This window comes from Dendrobates tinctorius, unplaced genomic scaffold (assembly GCF_039654945.1).
Source record: "Dendrobates tinctorius isolate UK_male_01 unplaced genomic scaffold, ASM3965494v1 ptg000044l, whole genome shotgun sequence".
Lineage (NCBI taxonomy): Eukaryota > Metazoa > Chordata > Amphibia > Anura > Dendrobatidae > Dendrobates > Dendrobates tinctorius.
The window spans coordinates 20,932,452-20,957,149 of record NW_027361712.1 but is presented as its reverse complement, the minus strand read 5'-3'; the positions used below and the strand labels follow the sequence as shown (position 1 = coordinate 20,957,149).

The following is a 24,698-nucleotide window of genomic DNA, read 5'->3' as shown; positions in this document are numbered from 1 at the left end:
GGATTTTATTTTTAGATTCGGTGTCTCGCAGTTGAAGTGTACCTACAATAAAACTTACAGACCTCTCCATTCTTTGTAGATGGGAAAACTTGCAAAATTGGCAGTGTATCAAATACTTATGTTCCCCACTGTATGTAATTTGAAATACAATTATTTGGGATTAATATACCCCTTGTTTATGCCCTATATGGTTGTTAATGTTATACAGTATTCCTAAGGAAATTCAATTTTTCCTTTTTTTTTTTGTTTCATTTAGTTTTTTATGTTTTTTTATGTATTCTTCAATCATGGCGTTATATTGTTCCTTTGTATTGCAGATTATTCCAGACAATGTTACAGTAATACAAGTAGGATCCCTGTGTACTCACCGCAATGTACTATTTATCTGCAGAGTTTTTCCTAGCATCTTGGCACCAATGTCAGACATCCCATTACCGCTGATATCCAGCTCCTGCAAAGATGTGTTACTCCCCAGAGCATTCAAAACAATACATGTGCGGGACTTCAAGCGAGAGTCTGCGAGAGACAAAGACTGGAGGCACTGGGAGAAACAGAGAGAACATGTCAGGATGTAAATAATCCCTTATATTCTATATTGTTCTGTTTTAATGCCTTTTGTGTTGAAATCATCAGGATTGACATCTTTGTAATGCTTCAGTGCACAGAGGTGCCGTCATCAGAAAAGATTCCAAAAATCTACGGCTATGTTTTATATTTTTTATACTATTTTAACCATTTTCTTCTGTAATTTTTACATACGGTACTTTATTATCAATTTAGTCTATTTAAAGTGATTGTCTCCTTGTCATGAATGTGCCACACCATGCTAGGACTTTTGTGGGTCTGGGATTAGAAGATCACAGCAGCTAGATGATCACAGGTCTTCTTTGGTATCTGCGCGGCCATTCATGAGTTAAAAAGGTTTATGCTTTTTTTTGTGGTGTGGAAAGGGTTAAGAATTCCTTGTTTAAACTGCTGAGTTTTCCATTGGCTCCAGTGTCAGCCCCTTTCATATTTAAACCCTTTCCTAGCTTCCTCCCATGCTAGCTATAAAGCTTCTATCCTGTGCCTTACTTCTCTGGAGATGGTGCTCCTGGAGAAGCTGTTGTGTTCCTTTTGATACCTGTGGAGTTACATTTGTTTATGTGTTTTCCCGTCTGTCTCTTTGCCTGTGTTGTCTTATCATAGTAGTAAGACTGGTGTCTTGCTGTTCTTCACACTATCCAGGGCTAGGCCCAGGGTCAGCCAGGGCTTAGGCACGTGATGGCGCATGGGGGGAAGGACCCGTCTAAGGCGATAGAGAGCGCAGGTTTCAGCATTAAGTGTTTAGGGGTTACCATCTTCCCACTCTCCCTATCATCAGGGCTCCCCTTTTCATATGTCTTCACCTCTCCCTTTGCGTCGTACACCGGGCATCTCTCTATCCTGGTGTGACACTCCTAAAGTTAATGTTAATAGGGTTAATAAACCTAAATAATTATACGCATTTTCTGAATTGTAGCAGCTCCTCTGCACTTGGTGTTCTGTGTCCCCCAACGATCGCCTGGCATCAACATCATGTGACCTCTACAACCAATCAGCAGCCACTTATCCTCTGCAGCTTTCACATTCTGCCAAAGTAGCTTCTTCTGCTTAAATGAAATATGAAGGCTGTAGTAATCTGAGGAAGCTGTTTGACTGCAGCGGTTACATGACTTTCTGCAGAAAATGAGGAGACCGGTAGGGGACACTTTTCATTTTAAGACCATAGTGGGCCCATGTTAAAGCACAAAAATAATGTAGCATGGAAATCCTATAATAAATATATATTACACAAATCTACCAGGCTTTTTTTTTTTTGTTAATGAGAGTGCTGTCATTCACTGAAAGATGGTAGGGGTCAGGTGAGGAAGTGAAACACAAAATTGCTCAACTTATTATTATACATTGATTTCTTTTCCCCGCAAAATTATAATTATTCCAGTTGTTAGCTATTTAGATATACGATACAGGGATAAATTCTGATGCAAATGATACAGTGAGAATGACTCGGTAAATATGGAGAACTGCTTTCTCCACAGGGGCAGGATTTACAAGCTGCAGTAATGATTTACATGCTTTACAGTCAGTGGAGTATTTCTAATCTCACCCTGGGAGATGACAGGCACGCTGGAAGGAAAAGCATGAGAATCTCTTAATCTGGAATTACATCTGTCACCATTCCGATCACAGACTTCACATCAAAAAGGTGATGAATCATAGACTACAGTTTTAGTGGAGGATCTCGGCAAGAGACTTATTACCTGATCCTCTGATACTAGAGCATCTGTGATTACTTGACCAAAGAACAGTTCTGTAATCATACAACTTATGTGATATATCATTTTTATTTATGAAAATTTATACACTAAAATTTTAATCATTAATCCCTCACTTTTATCTCAAGGGGATATTATGGTTTCAGCAAATAAATGATTTATGTAAGTAATTATTATTAAACATTAAAACATAAGATTACGCATATAAACATTTATTGTAATGATAAATATACACTGATCAGTCATAACATTAAAGCTACTAGTATTGTGCAGGTCCCTTTATGCCACCAAACCAGCTGTTTTTATCAAGGATAAGCCCTCTGAATGTATCCAGCATTAAGATTTAAAAGAAATCTTGCGCTAAAGTAACTTCTCTGTAGGATTGGACTAGACGGACTAACCGTCAATTTGCGTTAGACCTTGGCAAAGTGCAATCTGTGGGCCACAGGCGACTTTCTTGCTTTCCCTGTATGGCTCATGGAGCACGACAACCAAAGGGCTGGAAACAGTGGCGTCACACACCACTGGCCTGCCCTCTACCTGACATTTTCATTTTGCTGTTATTTGCATCCTCGGGATGCAGATACAGGTGAATACCATGATGGAACAGGGAGCTAGGTTATACCATTAATCTTGTGCGTCTAAAAGTGCAGTAGGCGCGGTGACATCACTACACCTTGCCCTCTGTGCGGAGTTCAGTACACTGCACCGGGAGCGCCAGTGTCAACAAATGAAACCAAGAGTTTTAATTTTCTTCTTAATTTAAAAGAATAAATTGAAAAGAAATGTTTTGCATCACAGGCTGTTCCAGCCCTTAGTCACAGTTAGCTATGTGTGAAGGCTGGAACAGCCTGAAATGTGTAATAAATTATTACCTGTTTCTGGTAGTTAATTACGACTAAGAGCTGGAACATCCAGAAATGCGAAACTTAGTGGTACCTGTCTCTGGTGTTTTCATATGTGGCACATGTATTCTTTTAAATTAAGAAGAAATTCACTATGTTACGCATTTCAGGCTGTTCCAGCTCTTAGTGACAGTTAACTAGTTATAGAGGTCACTGGGAGAAAGGGTTGGAACAACTTGAAACACCTAACATAATTATACATGTCTTTGTGTTTGAATATATAGGCCATGTATTCTTTTTAAATTAACAAAAAAGAATACAAAATTATGGTTTCATTCATTGATGCTGGCTCTCACTACTTTTTTGCTTGCTTCATGAACAAAACCTGGCCGTCTTCTGCTGCAGATACTTTTTGTATTAATATAAATAATATACATTGAATCAAAATATCCCTGCTTTCTGTTAATGAACAGGAACTCCCATTGCTTTCTTTCTAGGCCTGGTTTCTTGGCCCATGAGGGTAGGGCTGGTATCAGACAACAACTGCAACAACTGTACTGTAGCAGCAAATTAGTCCTACTGCAGTTCTTACGACCCAAAATATCAGCATCATAGAACCAAAGGATACGGTGAGCTCAGGCCTTTAGACTGTCAGTCTCCCTGGGATCTGCAGTCATAACACTGTATAGCTAAAAAAATGCACACATATCATGTTCACCTGAAACCATCCTTATAACACAGTTGTCATAGCCCTGTCTTATTACGAGCCGCGCAAATGTGTGTCCACAAGCAAATGGTCATCTTATATATTACTATTTAGATACAGGAAAGATGTATATCTTTGTACCGTCTTAGCCAGTAGATAGAATATTCAGAATTGAGAGTCCTCAGTGGTTGATACCTTTTAATGGCTAACTGAAAAGATGGTAACACATTGCAAGCTTTCGAGACTACTCAGGTCTCTACATCAGGCATTGACTAATACAAAATATGAAGAATCACATATTTATACACAACACAGCACAGAAAAAATGCAATAGATAACACAAGTGATGTGAAGCAGAACTATCACCTGTGGCAAAACATTTTTGTATGCCTGATCACAGCACCATTGACATGAAATTACTGGTATTGAAAGGTAACTTCACATCTCAGAGAGACAGAAAAGTCTGGGAGTACAAGCTCATGACGACCCTTGACACTCTCAATGCAGGAATGAATGTGCCGCATGGATTTATGTCTTTTTACCTCAATTAAGGAATTTGCTCCTAAGACCTTGCGGGGGCATCACAACACATTACCAGAGCCCAAACACAGGACACTAAAACCTTCACTGCTTATCTATGAACTGCTCCAATATCTATGGCCATAACTGTCTATCACTCCCCCATAATGATAGTACTGCTTCACATCACTTGTCTTATCAATTGCATTTTTTCTGTGCTGTGTTGTGCATAAATATGTGATTCTTCAGATTTTGTATTAGTCAATGCCTGATGAAGAGACCTGAGTAGTCTCGAAAGCTTGCAATTTGTTACCATCTTTTCAGTTAGCCATTAAAAGGTATCAACCAGTGAGGACTCTCAATTCTGAATATTCTTATATTACTATTTATTAATTCTTAATAGACTGCTGCAAAGGTAAAAAATCTAAAAACCCGCCTAGATTAAAAAAAAGCTACATATCTGTAGTTATTGTTATGAGCAAAATTGTAGGTCTAAATAGTATTAAAATTTTCAATTTTTTATTAAAAACATTGAGACATACAGTGGGGAAAATAAGTATTTGATACAATGCTGATTTTGCAAGCTTTCCCATCTACAAAGATTGGAGAGGTCTGTAATTTTTCATCCTAGGTACACTTCAACTGTGAGAGACAGAATCTAAACAAAATCCAGACAAACACATTGTATGATCTTTACATAATTATTTAGCATTTTTATTGCACAAAATAAGTATTTGATACAACAGGAAAACAGAACTTAATATTTGGTACAGAAACCTTTGTTTGCAATTACAGAGGTCAGATGTTTCCTGTAGTTCTTGACCAAGTTTGCACACACTGCAGCTGGGTTTTTGGCCCACTCCTCCTTACAGATCTTCTCCAGATCTTTCAGGTTTTGTTGCTGTTGCTGGGCAACATTGAGTTTCAGCTCCCTCCAAAGATTTTCTATTGGGTTCAGGTTTGGAGAAAGGCTAGGCCAATCCAGGACCTTGAAATGCTTCTTAAGGTACTGTCACACTTAGCGATGCACCAGCGATCCCGACAACGATATGACCCGGTCAGGATCGTTGGTGCATCGCTAAGTGGTCGCTAGTGAGCTGCCAAACAGGCAGATCTCACCAGCGACATAGCAGCGGTCGGCGGTCGCTACTTACCTGTCAGACGAGGCGATGAAGACGTCTTCCCACCCGCGTCCACGTGTCGCTCGTCGCCACAGCAGGAAGCCCAGCAGGAAGCTGACGACAAGAAACGGCCCAGACCGTTCTCGCGCGATCAGCGATAACCAGCGGGGGAGCCGGTCGGAGGTAAGTATCACACATAGCGATATCGCTAGCAATATCGCTGCTATGTCACAAAACCAGTGACGTTATAGCGATATTGCTATCGATATCGCTTAGTGTGATAGGCCCTTTAGGGAGCCACTCCTTAGTTGCCCTGGCTGTGTGTTTCGGGTCATTATCATGCTGGAAGACCCAGCCACGAGCCATCTTCAATGCTCTGTGGGGGGTTGCCATGCTTAGCTGCTTCCTCAGGTAGATACAGGAACACTTTGGTGGTGAAACACCTGCTGATTTATTGAAGTCAGCATACACCAAGGCAGGGTTCAGAAAACAAAAGCAGAGCCTTTCTGGCGTAGCGGAAAACAAAACAAAGTATAACAGAGGCCTTTTCTCTGCAGGTTTCAACCTGCAGACACCTGACAATGTCCTTCACTCCTCCTTGGAGTGCCGAGGGAGTACCTCCTCTCCCAAGACACCACCCAGTCTGTCTATCATGTCCAGGTATTTAACCAGGTCCATGTGATGATCACATGATTGTGACATCTCCACAGGTCATGCTAGTACACGTGCCAGTATTGGCTCTACAGAAAGAGATATGGTGAGCACTCTCTCTCCCATTTTATTAGTGCTCACATAAAACCAGCCCATGTATTCAGCTTTCTTTAACTCTCCCAACATTTAGTGTGCTGGAGGAAAAATATCCTGGTTTCATATCATTGATGCCAACATGTGCAGTAACACATATCCTGCCACAGCTCTTACTGAGGGAAGGAGGTTGATGGCCAAAATCTTGCGATATATAACCCCAGCCATTCTCCCTTCAATAAGGTTAAGTCATTGTCAGGATTCGTACCGGGGTCTAGTCTGGGTTCCACAGCAAGTTTCGCTGCCTTACTGGCTGTGCCACACAGCCAGTCGGAATATTCAGTTTCTGATCAACTAGTTCTTTTTCGTTCATCATTCTTCCCCGTTCTGGTGATTGGCTGCTTCACTGTTTCCTGTTCGTATGTCCCGCCTTCTTCCTATTTAGCACTCCTCAGGGCTTTCACTCCTTGCCGGTGATTCTTTTGTGGTACGGATTCCTGCCTTCTCCACTGCGCTGCCCGGTACAACCTCTGACAGCCTCCCGGTCTCTCTTTCGTCTGAGTACCTCTGGACTCTAGCTTTCCGCTTTGTCTTTGCTGAAAGTTTAGTACTGTTTGGTGTGTTAGTTTTGGGTTTCGTGGATTAACCCTTCAGGTTCGTTCTCTCTTTAGTATCACTCTTGTAGTCCTCCTTGCTGCTGCTTGTCTCCCTTAGGTTGTCCAGCATTAATTCCACCCTCGGTTTACCCTCACTGTAGCTCCCTGCACTTACGCCGAGGAAGGGACCGCCGCCCAGTTGTCGCCCACCGGCTAGGGTGGGACCGGCAAGTAGGTAGGGTCAGCGGGGGGGTGGAGCTCAGTGGCACCTTCTTTCCCCGCCGTGTGGTGGAATCATAACATAATCACCGGCCACCCAAATGGACGCTATGACCTCCTTAGTCAATCAGATGCAGGGTCTCACTCAGCTGGTGCAAGATCTTGCTGCGCAGGTCCAGCGTCGGGAGCAAATTCAAGCAGCTGCCGTGGCAGGGACAACTAATTCTGAGCCTAGAGTTAACTTACCCGAGCCATTTTTCGGAGATAGAAGCCAATTTGTTTCTTTTAGAGAAAATTGTAAATTATATTTTCAATTACGACCTCTTTCTTCTGGTCCTCCAGCTCAAAGAGTCCGTATCATAATCTCTCGCTTACGGGAGGGGCCCCAAGAGTGGGCCTTCTCTCTGCCGCCAGATTCAAATCTCCGTGTTTCAGTAGACGACTTCTTTCAAGCCTTAGGGAATATTTATGATGAGCCTGACCAAGTAGCTCTGGCCGAGGCAAATCTCACCTCCCTGTTCCAGGGTGATCAGGAGGTAGAGATTTATTGCACCCAGTTTCGTAGATGGAGCTTAGCTACCCGTTGGAATGATCCCGCCCTACGGAATCAATTTCAGCGGGGCCTTTCTCCAGCCCTAAAGGATGAACTGGTAACATTACACCCTGCCCCAGTCTCTGGAGGAGCTGATGGCTTTAATGGTCAGAATTGATCGCAGGTTAAGGGCGAGGAGATCGGAGCAGGCAGCAGCGCAGGTTTCCGTTTTCTCTAGGGTCACTCCGGCTGTTCCGAGTCTGCCAGCTGCCGAACCTATGGAAGTGGGAGCCATGCAAACTACCACAGAACCTAGTCCTTGCCGTCCACGCCACGCACTTGGAACCTGTTTTTACTGCGGGGATCCTCGGCACTGGATAAAGGATTGCCCGCGGCGCCCTTGCCCTCCACAAGAATCTTCTCGGAATACACCACCTAGGCCTGTGGGTGGACAGGTAATTCCTTTAAGTTCTAAGAGACTCTTAGTGCCAATTTCTATCGCTTTCTCCTCCTCTAAGGGAGAAGGAGTGGCCATGATTGATTCAGGGGCTACTGCTAATTTTATGTGTTATGAGTTTGCTGTCTCTTTGGGTATTTCTTTAATTCCACTCGCTCACCCCACTAAATTAGTTGGTATTGATAACACCCCACTAGCTAATGGGGAGATTAGTCTCTGTACTCCATTGCTATCATTTCAGGTTGGTGTACTGCATGTGGAACAACTGTCATTTTTGGTTATGCATGACCTCCCAACTAGTGTCATACTGGGGCTCCCATGGCTCCAGCTCCATAATCCCAACATTAACTGGGTTTCTGGTGAATTAGAGAAGTGGGGTGCAGATTGTTCACAGAAATGCCTGTTAACACACGTTTGTGGTATCGTCTCCGTACAAGCTTCTCTTCAGAGTCTTTTGGGCCAATTCGCAGATGTCTTTTCTATGAAGGAGTCTGAGCGGTTGCCACCTCATCGCTCTTATGACTGTACTATCAATTTGGTTCCCAATTGTAAATTCCCTAAGGGACGCTTATACAATTTATCTCCTCCTGAAAGAGAAGCTTTACGTGAGTATGTACAAGAGGCTCTAAGAAAGGGGCATATTCGTCCGTCCACCTCACCCCTGGCCGCAGGTTTCTTCTTTTGTCAGTAAAAAGGATGGAGGACTCAGGCCGTGTGTAGATTACCGAGGTCTTAATGAGGACTGTCCGTAACCAATATCCACTACTGTTGATTCCGGACCTGTTTAACCAGGTTCAGGGGGCTCGATGGTTCTCGAAGTTGGACCTGAGAGGGGCGTATAATCTCATTCGTGTAAAGGCTGGCGACGAGTGGAAGACCGCCTTCAATACCCCCGAGGGCCACTTCGAGTGTCTGGTTATGCCCTTTGGGCTGTGCAATGCTCCGGCGATTTTTCAAAATTTCACCAATGATATTTTCCAACATGCTATTGGCCGCTATGTAATTGTCTATCTGGATGATATTTTGGTGTTCTCTCCTGACTGGGACTCACATTTGAATCATGTAAGGGATGTACTCCGCAATAACCAACTTTTCGCCAAGCAAGAAAAGTGTATTTTCGGGGTCCAAAGTCTATCTTTTTTGGGTCATATTTTGACACCCCAGGCCATCACAATGGAGCCGGAGAAGGTAAAAGCGGTTCTTAATTGGGCTCGTCCTGCATCTTTGAAAGCTCTTCAAAGATTTCTGGGGTTTGCCAACTTTTACCGCAAGTTTATAAAAAACTTCTCTATTGTGGTGAAACCTCTCACAGATCTTACTGTGAAAGGTTCCGACTTGGTAAACTGGAGTAAGGATGCAGTGGACGCCTTCACGTTTCTTAAGGAGAGCTTTGCCACTGCTCCTGTTCTTACCCAGCCCGATCAGGAGAGACCCTTTGTTGTTGAGGTTGACGCCTCGGAAGCGGGGGTGGGGGCAGTACTTTCACAGGGGACTTCGTCTTTGACTCATTTGAAACCCTGTGCATTCTTCTCAAAGAAGTTTTCCCCAGCGGAAAAAAACTATGATATTGGGAACAGGGAACTGCTCGCTATAAAGTTATCCTTTGAGGAATGGCGGCATTTCCTGGAGGGGGCCAAACATCCTGTTACTGTCCTCACCGACCATAAGAGTCTTGAATATCTCAAAACGGCTAAATCCAAGAGAGGCAAGGTGGGCGTTGTTCTTTTCACGTTTTAATTTTGTGATTTCTTTCAGACCCGGCTGCAAAAACGCCAGAGCAGACGCGCTATCTAGAAGCTTCTTGCCTGAACAACCGTCAAACATCCCACCTGTTCCCATTTTACCTGAGAAAGTGTTTTTGGCTGCTAATACCTCTGATTTGTTTGCTGAAGTTAAACAATTTCAACATTTGTCTCCGTCCGGCTCTCCTGATAATAAATGGTTCGTTCCCTGTCATTTGCGTTTGAGACTGCTGAATGAATACCACAACTCTCCTCTTTCAGGTCACCCTGGTATTTCGGGTACTATGGAGTCAATCTCCAGAAATTTTTGGTGGCCGGCTTTACGCCGGGATGCCACTGCCTATGTCAAGGCGTGTGACATTTGTGCCCGGTCTAAGGTTAACTGCTCACGGCCTTTGGGAGAACTATGTCCTCTACCTGTTCCCTCCAAGCCATGGACCCATCTGTCCATGGACTTTGTTACTGATTTACCTCCCTCCCTGGGAATGACTACCTTGTGGGTTGTGGTAGATCGCTTTAGTAAGATGGCGCACTTTATTCCTTTACCCAAATTACCATCCGCCAAGCAATTGGTCCCCTTGTTTCTAAATCATGTGGTGCGGCTGCATGGAATTCCTTCTAATATTGTCTCAGATAGGGGTACCCAATTTGTCTCCAAATTCTGGAGAGCTTTCTGTAGTAAAATTGGCGTTTCCCTTGCTTTCTCATCGGCCTTTCACCCGGAGACCAATGGGCAGACAGAACGGGCCAATCAAGCCCTTGAACAATTCTTACGTTGCTATGTGGCTGATAAGCAAGAGACCTGGGCATCTTTTATTGCCTTGGCAGAGTTTGCCATAAATAATAGGGTGAACTCTTCCACAGGGATGTCTCCCTTCTTCTGCAACATGGGATTTCACCCTAAATCCAGCTCTTTCTCTGAGGACCCCTCGGACAGTCCTAAGGTAGAGATTGTTTCCTCTGATCTGCGGTCGGTTTGGGAGCAGGTCCAAAGCTACATCAAAAAGGCTCATGAGTCACAGTGCCGCTTTGCTAATAGGAAGCGGAGGAGAAGTCCTTCCTTTGAAGTTGGGCAGAAAGTGTGGCTTTCTACTAAAAATCTGAAACTGAGAGTCCCCTCTGGTAAACTGGCTCCCCGGTACATTGGGCCCTTTAAAATATCTCAGATAATCAACTCTGCTTCTGTCAAATTGGACCTCCCCCAGGCGATGAGAGTGCATAGGGTATTCCATGTTTCTCTCCTAAAACCTTATGTACCTCCAGTTTGTCCTGCTGACACACCTCCTGCTCCTGTTGTTGTACTTGGTCACCCCGAGTTTGAGGTAAGAAAGATCTTGGACTCCAGGAAAGTTAGTGGGGTCCTGCAGTACCTGGTGGACTGGAAGGGGTATGGCCCTGAGGAGAGGTCGTGGGTGTCTCAGTCCAAGGTTCATGCCCCCCAGGTTGTGTAGGAGGTTCCATGTCGATTTTCCTGAGAAGCCTTCCCCGGGTGAGGGTCCGGAGGCCCCTCATAAAGGAGGGGGTAATGTCAGGATTCGTACCGGGGTCTAGTCTGGGTTCCACAGCAAGTCTCGCTGCCTTACTGGCTGTGCCACACAGCCAGTCGGAATATTCAGTTTCTGATCAACTAGTTCTTTTTCGTTCATCATTCTTCCCCGTTCTGGTGATTGGCTGCTTCACTGTTTCCTGTTTGTATGTCCCGCCTTCTTCCTATTTAGCACTCCTCAGGGCTTTCACTCCTTGCTGGTGATTCTTTTGTGGTACGGATTCCTGCCTTCTCCACTGCGCTGCCCGGTACAACCTCTGACAGCCTCCCGGTCTCTCTTTCGTCTGAGTACCTCTGGACTCTAGCTTTCCGCTTTGTCTTTGCTGAAAGTTTAGTACTGTTTGGTGTGTTAGTTTTGGGTTTCGTGGATTAACCCTTCAGGTTCGTTCTCTCTTTAGTATCACTCTTGTAGTCCTCCTTGCTGCTGCTTGTCTCCCTTAGGTTGTCCAGCATTAATTCCACCCTCGGTTTACCCTCACTGTAGCTCCCTGCACTTACGCCGAGGAAGGGACCGCCGCCCAGTTGTCGCCCACCGGCTAGGGTGGGACCGGCAAGTAGGTAGGGTCAGCGGGGGGGTGGAGCTCAGTGGCACCTTCTTTCCCCGCCATGTGGTGGAATCATAACAGTCATCCTCTCCCCTTTACAGAAAAGCACCCCAAAAGCATGTTGTTTGCCCCAACATTCTTCACAGTTGGGATGGTGTTCTTGGGGTTTTACTCATCCTTCCTCTTCATCCAAACACAGCGAGTGGAGTTGATACCAAAAAGTTCTATTTTGGTCTCATTTTACCATGTGACATTCTCCCATGCTTCCTGTGGATCATCCAGATGGTCATTGGTGAACTTCAAACTGGCTTGGCCATGTGCTGGTGTGAGCACGGGGACCTTGAGTGCCCTACAGGATTTTAATCCATGACGGCGTAGTGTATTACTAATGATAATGTTTGAGACTGTGGTCCTAGCTCTCTTCAGGTCATTGTCCAGATAGAGAACCTGCATGGAACTCCAGACCGAGTAAGACTGACAGTCATCTTATGTTCCTTCTATTTTCTATTAATTGTGCCAACAGTTGTTGCATTCTCACCAAGCTGCTTGCCTATTGCCCTGTAGCCCATCCCAGCCTTGTGCAGGTCTACAATTTTGTCCCTGGTGTCCTTAGACAGGTCTTTGGACTTGATTGACTGGGTGTATGGACAGGTGTCTTTTATACAGGTAACTAGTTCAAACAGATACAATTAATACAGGTAATGAGTGCAGAGTAGGAGGGCTTCTTAAAGAAAAACTAACAGGTCTGTGAGAGCCAGAATTATTGGTGATCAAATACTTATTTCATGCAATAAAATGAAATTGAATTATTTTAATCATACAATGTGATTTTTATGGTTTTGACTTTTAGATTCTGTCTCACAGTTGAAGTGTACCTACAATAAATACTACAGACCTCTCCATCCTTTGTAGGTGGGAAAACTTGCAAAATCGGCAGAGTATCACATACTTCCCTACTGTATCTAAGATGCTAAAATTGTACAAACAGTCAACACAAGGTGGCAGATTTTAAAACATGGTGAAGTCTCATGAAATTGGGATCATGCTATTAATGTATATATTGTACAGCCTTTCACTTGGCTCGGGTATATCAGTGGTACTCACACAGTCTTCATCCTGAAGAACATTCACAATTCTTTGAAGAACATCCTCTAGGACCCTATGTGCAAGGTTACAGAATAAACAGGCTTTCATTAATAACTACAGTGTTTACTGGTACAAGCGCAGGAATACAGAAACATTAATACTTTCAGTTTATGAATAACGTAGTGACAAACTCCCATATGGCATCTATCTTATATTTTTATGCCTTACTTTTTCCCAGCTTTTGCTAAAAAGCATGTTCGTTTTGTAGATTTGTTAACAGGTACAACTGACAACCACAATGTCCTGCCTTCGTTCTGTCAGGGCAATCATTGGGATGATGGCACAAAACCAAATTTTTTCCACACAATATCAATTTTATCTCCTCTTAAACTTAGACCATTAAAAAGTTTGGGAGAGTGTTATAATAATTGTAATAAAGTTCTTTCTTTTGTGTGCATGGGTGTATGTGTATATATATGTGTGTGTATATATATATACCCATGCGTGTATGTATGTATGAGTGTGTATATGTATGTATGTATCTATGCACATGACTGCATATATGCCATTTATTTTTGCTTAAGACTTTGAAACTCTTTTCAGCTGATGTAATACATGGGTGTTACTTTTGGGTGTTACTTTTTGTGAACGTTAGCAGGTTTCCTTGTCTTACATGACTTCTCTGGTAACTGTAGATAAGGATTTCTAACAAGCTCAGCATATTGTATGTACTCTTTTTTGCAAACGCAATGTTCCAACACCCTTTTGGCTTTGCTATTTAAACTCTTAAGAATATGTATTGAGTTAGACAGAGGACGGCCCACACCTGGTGTGGCTGTCATTCTCTCTCCATGCCGGCATGTCCAATAAAGAAGCATCTTACTTATTCAGGTCTGGACGATTTCTAATTGGAAGACTGAAACTCCCATGACATTTTGGTGCGTTGGCTGGGAATCCAACACCTTTCCCTCACCGGTGAGTACTGTAAACCGTGCACGGGGGAATCTGGGACTCCTTAAGTAAGTCCTCCGCCTTGACATTAGGCGTCACCAGGGGCATTAATCAGTTATCCCGGTCTGAGGGAAAGTGACGGATTTCGTATAGTCTAAGGATCTCTGGGAATCGTCTGTATCTGAATACAGGTAAGAACATTTAATAATTTTCATTATATTATGAATGTTATTTTAGGAAATGAATAGGGAACTGGTAGACTTTTCCAATTGGGGTTTGTGAGAGGCTCCTGTAAGTTGGAAGTTTACATGCAATTGGAGCTCCATAGATTTAGGGGTTTGTTTGTTCTTTTAAGATATTCCGCTAAACAACAATAATCTCTATTTATTTTATTTTTTGAATGGGTACAAAGCCAGTGTGAGAAGGCTACTGTGGAATAAAAAACTCTGTGTGCACGTTAAATTGATCTAGATGGGAGAATCGAGGGAGATTCTCGTTAGATTAACCCCTTAATGACAGCCAATATATCTTTTTTCTGACCTGAGATATAAGAGAATATCATCCCCACACAGGTGACGATCTATAGCTGACAACTTGCTGTATCCTGCTATACCACTTTGCATTAATTCCTGTAAATCACCTGAAGGGTTAATAAACTATCTGACAGAAGTTTTCAATATGTCAGGGGGTGCTGTTTTTAAAAAAAGGCTACTAAGGGGTTAAGGAATCCGGTATAAGATGAATTTTTGCCGGTTTTCTGTTTTGTCTTCTGTACTTTGTTGAATGTTGTTTCCTGTTAAGTGTGCTGTTTTGTCTGTCTTTTAAAATTACATAGAACTAAAACGCCATAAATATATGTTTTATGTTACACATGAGACTCCTTGAATGTTATCTTGAGTGAATGTATGAGGATTGAAATAAAATCCTGGCTGTATTAGGGAGTCCAGTAGGCGTGGTCAACAGTCATCTGTGGACGGGAGACAAATCATAGGTTATTATAGTGGTATAAATCACCTAGGTACATGTCACCTGATCCCCATAGAGAATATTCCATGTTGTTTTGTTATATGTTTTTCTTTTAATAACACAGAGTGACTGAACCCTCCTCGTTTCACTGAGGAGAGTCTGCGCCTGTGGTGCTCTGAATACCTGATATTAAGAACGGGAACGTCTTTGTATATAAAGAGGCGGTGTCATTAGACTTTATCTCAGCACTTCAGGAATAGGAGTACGAGGGGAATGAGTGAGAAATGCTGATCCTTTCCTAGAATTAGAGGAAGAATTGACCACATACACAGAATCTTTGTGGTCCTCATGACCTGCAGATGTGGGATTGATAATAGGGGTGATTATGCCCTGTCCAGCTCACCTTGTAACACAGCCTTGTTTCCAGTAGGGAGGGCGCCCCATCTGTAAACGAGGCTGTGATAACAAGAGCCCCCACAGTGCCAGACCCCCATACTCTGCTGAATGACTGGAGGCCGGAACATAAGGTCTTTACAGTGATGTCAGTAATGTCTTCTTCAGCATCCTGGTACATCCAGATAGCCAGGTTTGGTTTGTATTCACATATAAGGGGAGCAGGTATACATTCACCAGAATCCCACAAGGGTACTGTGAATCACCTACTATTGTTTTCAGGTAAAATCGGCTAACCTAGCTCAATGTGAGTCACCAGAAGGAGCCAGATGCTCTTATATGTGGATAACATGCTATCGCCATTAAAAGAAAAAAAGAAAAAAAAAAAATTGGTAACAAAAGGGGTTATTTTTAAAGATGACCTATATGTATAAACTGCCCAGTGACCTCCTAAGATATGTCACAGTATTGAGCCATGGCATAAGCTATGTCTCAACAGGGGGGCTGGTAGAGGTCATATCTTACGTATTTATGATGTATGGCTTTACTAACTATTAAAAATTTTTGTTTAATCTGCATTACTTGTGCAAAAATAATTCCTAAAGGAACCTGAGACCAGAGAGAGGACAATGTCCTCACCCTGAATACTTATTCCAACACATTTGTATGGATTTTATTGAACAAGTGTGAGGGAAAAAGTACGGCCTTGTTATTATGGATGCTTTCAGCAGGTGGATTGAAGTTGTCCACCCTGGTGCATTAATGGTACCGAAGGCCCTTCTAAAGGAAATCATACCCAGATCTGGGGTTCCAGAAAATATATAGTAAACTAAGTAGTGTTATTACCTAAAACATTGTCAATTGAGTTGGGAAACCGCTATGCTTGTCATCCTCAGTCAGCCGGACTGGTTGGGAGACACAGTGGGATCTTGAAAAATAGGTTGACAAAGACCATGCAGGAAACAGGAAAAATTGGTTGCACTGTCTCCTATTGGTTGTACTAAATATGTATGTCACATGGACATCTGTAGTGCTGACAGCCTTTGAAATCATATACGGGAGATCTTTTCTGTTACCTCAGCTAAAATCCTCTAAAAGGACAGATGAGGAAGTTGATTGTACATTAGCAGAATATATGGCTAAGATATTAACTCACAAAGAAGTTTCTACTCGTAGTTTTGTTCCAGGAAACCCACTAACAAAACCTGAGATCGTGAAACCTGCAGACTGGGTCCTTGTGAAGGTGATAAAGAAGAGACACCAGCACCATCCTAAGTGGGAAGGTCCTTACCAAGTCCTGTGGACTTCTCCTACTGCGGTCAAGATTCTTGGATCCATCTCTCATACTGTAAACTTGTCAGACAGGTAGGGACAGAATAGGATCTGACTTGCTTGTCAAAGTCCAGCTACAAAGGGAGGTTTTCCATAAGGGAAAGCTTGTCTCAAACTGGTGAAGTCTCCCATTCATCCCCCTACCCGGACAAGACGGTCAGATCTAGGATGTGTACATCAGGGTTAGTCACATGTATATTCTTCGTGACCATAGTGATGGGAGAGTGGAGGGTAATAGACCCAGCAGGAGAGGAAAGTCCAGGGTGGTAGAATGGTTTCAGATTTAGGACTTTCAATCTTACTTTTGAAATTGGGCAGGAGGCCGCCATGTTACTGGATTTCTGTCTGTTGTATAAATGATACAGAGACAGGGAACAAGCTGTGAAACTAGCAGTCTGATAAGTATGTTGTGTTATGAGCTCTAATAGCAGAGGGGATGGATGCGTGGGACTGGAGTAAAGCAGCATGGACAACTGCAGCCCGAGACTATAGGTATAAGCCTTATGGCTACATAGATTTAAAGCCTGATTCCCCAGTAGGAAAAAGGAGATCCCCTAACACAAATAAGAATAATTGTAATCAGCTACTGAGAACTTTTAAAAAACCCTAAGATGAGGGATCAAAGGTTAGAAGAGCTGATATGTCAGGATTAGAGCCAATATGATATTTCTACATAGAAGTTCAGAATAATAGCATACATAGACCCAAGGAAGGTATGCCAGAGAGAATCCATAACAGAGTCCATAGGGTTCATAGTTAGATTGTCTAACCTAACTTATGAAGATAAACTAGCTTTAGAGAGAGGCTGTGAGGAGAAGAATGAATGGCTAGAATGGCTTAAATACATTGCAGAAAGCTTAAAAAAAATTAAGCTATATAGTAAAACTTATGTCTGCTTAGAAAGGGAAGGAAAATGTAAAATATTATCATTTTTATATCCTCCACTTGAGAAACCGGATATCCCACTACAGGTGATTGCTAATCCTGGTAACTATACTTGTTCTAGTCTTCCAGGGCATGGGCACGACTTCGGAGAGCTCCAAGGCGATTCTTGTAGAGAACGGATCATTGTCTCCCACAGGGCCAAGTACTCAGCCATATGGTCAGACCACACTACCCTGAGAGCGGATATATGGTGGTTATGCGGTGATAAAAGCATAAGAGCCAGACTACCACATGGTTCCCGAGGGGATTGTGCGGTGGTCCAGCCAATCATGCCGTTCCACCTGTTGTCAACAGGGATATGGCCAAAGGTACGTAGTGGAAGAGACAGAAGCATGAAACTCTGCAAGGATCCTTCCATTCTAGTATCTACAGAGATGACACTGGAGTTCCCAGGGGAGTGACCAACGAGTACAAGACTAGGAACCAGGTAGCAGCCGGGTGGGAATCCATAATTTGGTGGGCGATTATAAAAACGAATGTAGATTGGATAAACTGCTTATACTATAACCAGCAGAGATTTGTTAATTATACCTGAGATGCAGTTAAAGGGATAGCTGAGCAATTATGACCATCTTCTCTCATGGCTTGGCAGAATAGGATGGCATTAGACAAGTTCTTAGCAGAAAAGGGAGGTGTATATAAAATGTTTGGAGGATTTTGTTGCACCCTTTATCCCTGATACAGATCCTGATGGAAGTACCTCCAAAGCTCTTGATGGACTGACTGCCCTGTCTAATGAATTAGCAGAGAACTCTGGAGATGACGACATATTCCTGGACTGAAGGATGGTTTGGGAAATGGTCCGGATTATTCATTTCTGTGTTGACATCTCTTACCATCGTGGCCGGAGTGCTGATTGTTTGTGGACGCTGCGCTATTCTATGCATTAGAGGACTTGTTCAAAGACTGATTGACTCTGCCACAACAAAAACCTATGTATCAAGGAATGGAGACCTTGGAATCCAACGAAAGAATGAAAATTTTGGGACTTAATGATAAATATACATATTACTCTCCCTCTAGATTATATGAAGATCTTATGTGAAATCTGACAAAAAGAAATCTGTCCCCAATGTGTACAGATAGATGATTTTATTACAAGATGAGGGAATGTTATAATAATTGTAATAAAGTTCTTTCTTTTGTGTGCATGGGTGTATGTGTATATATATATGTGTGTATATATATACCCATGCGTGTATGTATGTATGAGTGTGTATATGTATATATATGTATGTATATATGTATCTATGCACATGACTGCATATATGCCATTTATTTTTGCTTAAGACTTTGAAACTCTTTTCAGCTGATGTAATACATGGGTGTTACTTTTGGGTGTTACTTTTTGTGAACGTTAGCAGGTTTCCTTGTCTTACATGACTTCTCTGGTAACTGTAGATAAGGATTTCTAACAAGCTCAGCATATTGTATGTACTCTTTTTTGCAAACGCAATGTTCCAACACCCTTTTGGCTTTGATATTTAAACTCTTAAGAATATGTATTGAGTTAGACAGAGGACGGCCCACACCTGGTGTGGCTGTCATTCTCTCTCCATGCCGGCATGTCCAATAAAGAATCATAGAATCATAGAATCGTAGAGTTGGAAGGGACCTCCTGGGCCATCTGGTCCAACCCCCTGCTCAAAGCAGGATTCGCTAAATCATACTAGTCAGATGTCTGTCCAGCCTCTGTTTGAAGACTTCCATTGAAGGAGAACTCACCACTTCTCGTGGCAGCCTGTTCCACTCATTGATCACTCTAACTGTCAAAAAGTTTTTTCTAATATCTAATCTGTGTCTCCTCCCATTCAGTTTCATCCCATTGCTTCTAGTCTTTCCTTGTGCAAATGAGAATAAAGATGATCCTTCTACAATGTGACAGCCCTTTAGATATTTGTAGACAGCTATTAAGTCTCCTCTCAGTCTTCTCTTTTGCAAACTAAACATTCCCAAATCCTGCAACCTTTCCTCATAAGACAGGGTTTGCAGATCGGTCACCATTCTGGTCGCTCTTTTCTGAACTTGCTCCAGTTTGTTGATGTCTTTTTTAAAATGTGGTGCCCTAAACTGGACACAATATTCCAGATGAGGTCTGACCAAAGAGGAGTAGAGGGAAATAATGACTTCACGTGATCTAGACTGTATGCTTCTGTTAATACATCCTAGAATTGCATTTGCCTTTTTTGCTGCTGCATCACACTGTTGACTCATATTCAGTCTGTTATCTATTAGTATACCCAAGTCTTTTTCACATGTGCTGTCACTTAGCCCTATTCCTCCCATTCTATATATGCTTTTTTCATTTTTATTGCCCAGATGTAGTACTTTGCATTTCTCCCTGTTAAAAACCATTCTGTTAGTTGCTGCCCACTGCTCCAGTTTATTTAAATCTTTTTGAATCCTCTCTCTCTCTTCTCTAGTATTAGCTATCCCTCCTAGCTTTGTGTCATCAGCAAATTTAATCAGTTTAACCCTTACTTATTCAGGTCTGGACGATTTCTAATTGTCCAATAAAGAAGTATCTTACTTATTCAGGTCTGGACGATTTCTAATTGGAAGACTGAAACTCCCATGACAGAGAGCTTAGGCTGTGTGCACACACTGCGGATTGTCCTGTGGAATTTTCCGTGCGGATTTGTGTAAATCCGCAGGTAAAACCGCAGGTCAAAAGACCTGCGGTTTATCTGCAGATTTTCTGCGGTTTAGCCTGTGGGTTTCCCCTGCGGTTTGACACCTGCCATGGAGCAGGTGCCAAACCGCAGCGGAATCCGCACAAAGAATTGACATGCTGTGGATTTAAAAGGGTGCGTGCACTGCGGATTTCATTTTCCATTGATTATAATGGTACTGTACACCACAGCAGAAACTGCTGCGGATTCGCAGGACCAAATCCGCTGCAGATCTGCAGCAGAATCCGCAGCGTGTGCACACACCCTTAGACCCTTAGACTACATTGCCTTTGACAAGTAGGAGGAGGCAGTAGAAATTTGCTATTATTCTGATTGTAGCTGGCACTAAGTAAGTTTAATGGTTGTCCATGAAATAAAACAGACCCAGCTGGTCTCTTCTTTCAAGTCCCGTGTTTCCACATTGGAAATTACTACAAATAACCACAAATTATTTGCAGAGGTGGGTCACCAGTGCAACCACTGATTGGCTGAGATGGGATTTCCCACGGTTTCCTGTGTGTTAAAACTGGACCAAAAAGTAGAGACCGGCAGGAATTCGGAAAGTGTAATATCGGGAGTCAGTGGGAGGGGTGGTAAGTGAGGGTGTCTATTACTTCTTTTTTTTAATAAATAAAATAAGCAATGATATTATCTGAGCAACTCCATTAAACATGAACACACTAATGTCATCTTGGATTTTGTTTCTTCTTTTAACATTTCATTGAGAATTTGAAGGTATAAAGACGGCTAATTGTGTCAAGATGTTTCAGGAGCATGTAAAAACCATTGCAGACTGTCAACTAAGCTTTCTAAGTAAGGGACTGTTAGGTTTGTGTTTTACGGTAATTTGTTTCAATCGTTTCCAGGTGTACACTTTACCTAGTATTCAGCATATGCAAAAAATTGTGTAAAACCAGGTGTCATAGTCATCACTGTATAATAAATTCTCACCGTGACTTAACTGAGAAGTTTCTGCCAAGCGAAAGGTGTTTAAGATGTCTACTTCTGCCCAGAGCAGGGACAAGGGACAGTAAATGAGAGTCTAATCCTAATGAAACACAAGAAACAAATTAAAGTGAATAAGCAGGCAATTAGAGGGAATGTATGACCTAAATTTATTACTAATTAAAAGCAAATACTGAAACAATATTCATTGTTCATCTGTTTTTATTTTGTTATCTTTATTTTCTGCACTTAAGGGGGCTTTACACATAGCGATATCGCTAGCAATATCGCTAAAGCGTCACCGATTTTGTGACGCAGCAGCAAAATTGCTAGCGACCTCCGACCGGCTCCCCCGCTGATTATTCTGATCGCGCGAGATCGTCCATTTCTCATCATCGGCTTCCTGCTGGCGCCGACGAGCGACGCATGGACGCAGGCGGAAGACGTCATCAGAGCTGCGTGTGACAGGTAAGTAACGACCAGCGATCCTGACCGGTTCTTATCGTGGTCGGGATCGCTGGTGCATCGCTAAATGTAAAGGGGCCTTAAGTCATGGGGGTGGTGATCTTGCCTGAGCTCCTCTTCTACTCTGATAAAGAGGTTATCCACTTCTCGGGCAACCCTTTCTCAATGGCTATATTCCTCCGTATAAAGTAACAACAGTCTATAGTTACCTCCGATGCTAATCAGTGACAGCTTCGCTCTCACTTCCTTCATATGTGACATCCAGAAGAGGTCAGAGAGCAGCAGCAGCGCTAATTTATTCCATGAGTTAGTTTTGTCTGAAGGAAGTGAGAGTGAAAAGGCCGCTGATTGGCAGCAGGGCCCACATGATGTATCAAAATCTCCCAAGCCCCAGGAGAGCCAATGCTGCCATCACTTGAATGGCCCCAGAAGCAGATGGAAGTTTAGACTATTGTTATTCTAATGGGGGAATATAGCAATTGAGAAAGGGTTGTCCGAGTAATGGACAACCCCTTTAGCTGCAATCAGAGTCATGCTTTACAGCGGCTACATGGAACAGAGGTCACTGATCACCAACTGCTTATAAGCTTCCATTATAATTCTGCCTGTGAGGACAAATAAAAAATCTATGGAAAATTATCTCTATAGAATAGGATGTGTCACTCTACAATGAGGCTTAGTATTTGGAGATAAAACTTCAAAATTTCCGAATATTTAAAAGTGACATCAAACCATATTTTTCTCACCATTATCAGATATATTCAGACTCCCAACACTGCTGACTGGAGGGAAAAGTTCCTGTAATATCTGTGCACCTGCAGACCGCAGCTAGAAAAATAGCATAAAAGTAACACATGTCTTGTAAATGTAAGAATAACGTATAATTTAGTATATTCCGCCTTTAGCTATATTTGTTTTTGCAAAATCTTGGAGTCCTGAATCGAAATAATGCTAAATAACTAGACATTAACTATTCAAGAGTCTAGAAAACAACTAAAAACCCATGTGACAGCTTCACAAATGGTATACAGAATCAATGATGATTATTTTTCTACACAGAAAACTGTGAAGTGTAGTGTTAACGCTCTAGTTTAGGGCCCTTGTAACATTTACTCAATGTATACTGTTCTCCTCATTAAAAAAGTCTGTCAATTGCTGATGATTTTATATTTTGTACATTTTTTTTTTGCTATATACAGTACACGTAATTGGAGTGGCTAGCTATGATTCTAGAAACCCCTGCTGTGTCTGGCATTGTCAACAATCTTTGTAAGGCCGAGATCACACTACCGCCGACACTCAGGACCGAAGCTGCGGCTGCATAAAAATACATGCAGCCGCAGCTCCGGTCCTGAGTGCCGGCGGCAGCTCCGGTCCTGAGTGCTGGCGGCAGCGCCGGGTGTTGATGCGAGAGACTCATGCTAGTTTCTTGCATCACACACGGTAGTGTGATCCCAGCCTTAGGGTTAAGTATTTGCAACAGAAGATTTTTCTGCTGCAGAAACCAAAGTGTTGAAAAAAACGCACATTTTTGCTGCTTTTTTGTGTGCCTTTTTGCTGCTTTTTTACTTATGTTTTTTCCCATTCATTTGGCACTTTGAAGTTCCAAATCTGCAATGAAAAAATAAGCAGCATGTGCATCAGATTTCAGAAATCTCATTGATTATGCTGGTACTGAAAACGCCGTGCTTCTTCCGCAGCAAAAACGCAAAGAAAACAAATGCGGCAAAAACGCAACTAGAACTATTTAGCTGGAAAACTTGCCAGAAACTTGCACAAGTCTCGCATCTCAATACCCGGCACTGCCGCCGGCACTCGGGACCGGAGCACTCAGCTGCATGTGTTTCTATGCAGCTGAGCGCTCCGGTCCCGAATGCCGGCGGCAGTGCCGGGTATTGAGATGCGAGACTCATGCAAATTTCTCGCAAGTGTGACCTCGGCCTTATAGTAACACTTCGGTATTGTTTCAATATTTGACACACTCAAACTTACTTCACAGCTGCTTAAGTCAATGTGAACATCCTGCAGGTGAGTATTGGAACACAGCCCCTGAAGCATGGCTCTGCATAAAGAAAATAAGTATGGCAGATGAATTACTAAAAAGATTTCTTATATTAATATGGTGTTTTTTCAAGATAAAGTCAATCATTTATATGGGTAGTTCCTTTTTAAAAACTATTTTTACGCTCCAGTAGAAGCCAGTATTTTTGGCGAAACCTTGGGTAGTGCAAAGTGATCAGTGCTGTCACAAGGTGGCTGCATTTTTTTTAATTTTTTTTTTACTATCTGCGCTTTTTAACATTTCTCTTGTATTGTTAATAAACCCCATTTTTTCTTGGTATCTGGTGGTTCTGCACAGGTAATATCTTGCAAATTCACATAGAGCTTTAGATATCATTTCATCGGAGACTTTTGGAACATTGCTACCAAGTAAAACGAATCATATACTGTACCATACATTAAAGTCAGAGTAAATTTCAAAGATAGTTGTAGGAACGTTTGGCTATCTAATGGGTATTGTTAGGCAGGAAGCTAGGTAATCATGTATGCTGGTAAATGGTAAAAATTGAAATTGCTCTACACAAAATTTTTGTTTTTCTGATGTGACTACTCTTTTTTTCTGTTAGATCTCGTCTGATGCAGTAGTGGGCTCGCAAAACAGTAAGACTTAAAGTGAATCTGTCACCTCATTTTCGGCCTATAAGATGCGGCCACCACCATCAGGGGCTTACCTACAGCAATCAGTAATGCTGTAGATAAGCCCCCGATGTAACCTGAAAGATAAGAAAAACGAGTTATATTATACTGACCGGGGGACGTGGTCCGGTGCGGTGGGTGTCGCGGTCCGGTCTGGCGCCTCCCATCTTCTAGAGATGAAATCCTCCTTCTTACTTCTGCCGCGGCTCTTGCGCAGGTGTACTTTATCTGTCCTATTGAGGGCAGAATAAAGTACTGCAGTGAGTAGGTGCTGGACCTCTCTGACCTTTCCCGGTGCCTGCGCACTCCAGTACGCAGTAGGGAAGATATAGTACGCCTGCGCAGGAGCCGTGGCAGAAGTAAGGAGGAGGACATCA

At 42.6% G+C, this 24,698-nt stretch overlaps 1 protein-coding gene across 9 annotated transcripts in view; it reads right to left on the bottom strand.

Annotated features, from left to right (window-relative positions):
- The window catches only part of CARMIL3 (capping protein regulator and myosin 1 linker 3), a 155,971-nt gene that overhangs the window by 45,982 nt on the left and 85,291 nt on the right, over positions 1 to 24,698 (bottom strand). For all 9 annotated transcript variants that reach the window (XR_012232183.1, XM_073575419.1, XM_073575417.1 and 6 more), the window contains exons 17-21: positions 23,617 to 23,686; positions 22,371 to 22,452; positions 21,166 to 21,262; positions 12,974 to 13,028; positions 369 to 541 (exon numbers count right to left, since the gene is read on the bottom strand). Coding sequence is in view for 8 of the 9 variants with exons in the window: in XM_073575419.1 (XP_073431520.1) it covers positions 369 to 541; positions 12,974 to 13,028; positions 21,166 to 21,262; positions 22,371 to 22,452; positions 23,617 to 23,686 (477 nt within the window). In the remaining variant the exon portion in view is untranslated. The remainder of the gene's footprint in view (positions 1 to 368; positions 542 to 12,973; positions 13,029 to 21,165; positions 21,263 to 22,370; positions 22,453 to 23,616; positions 23,687 to 24,698) is intronic.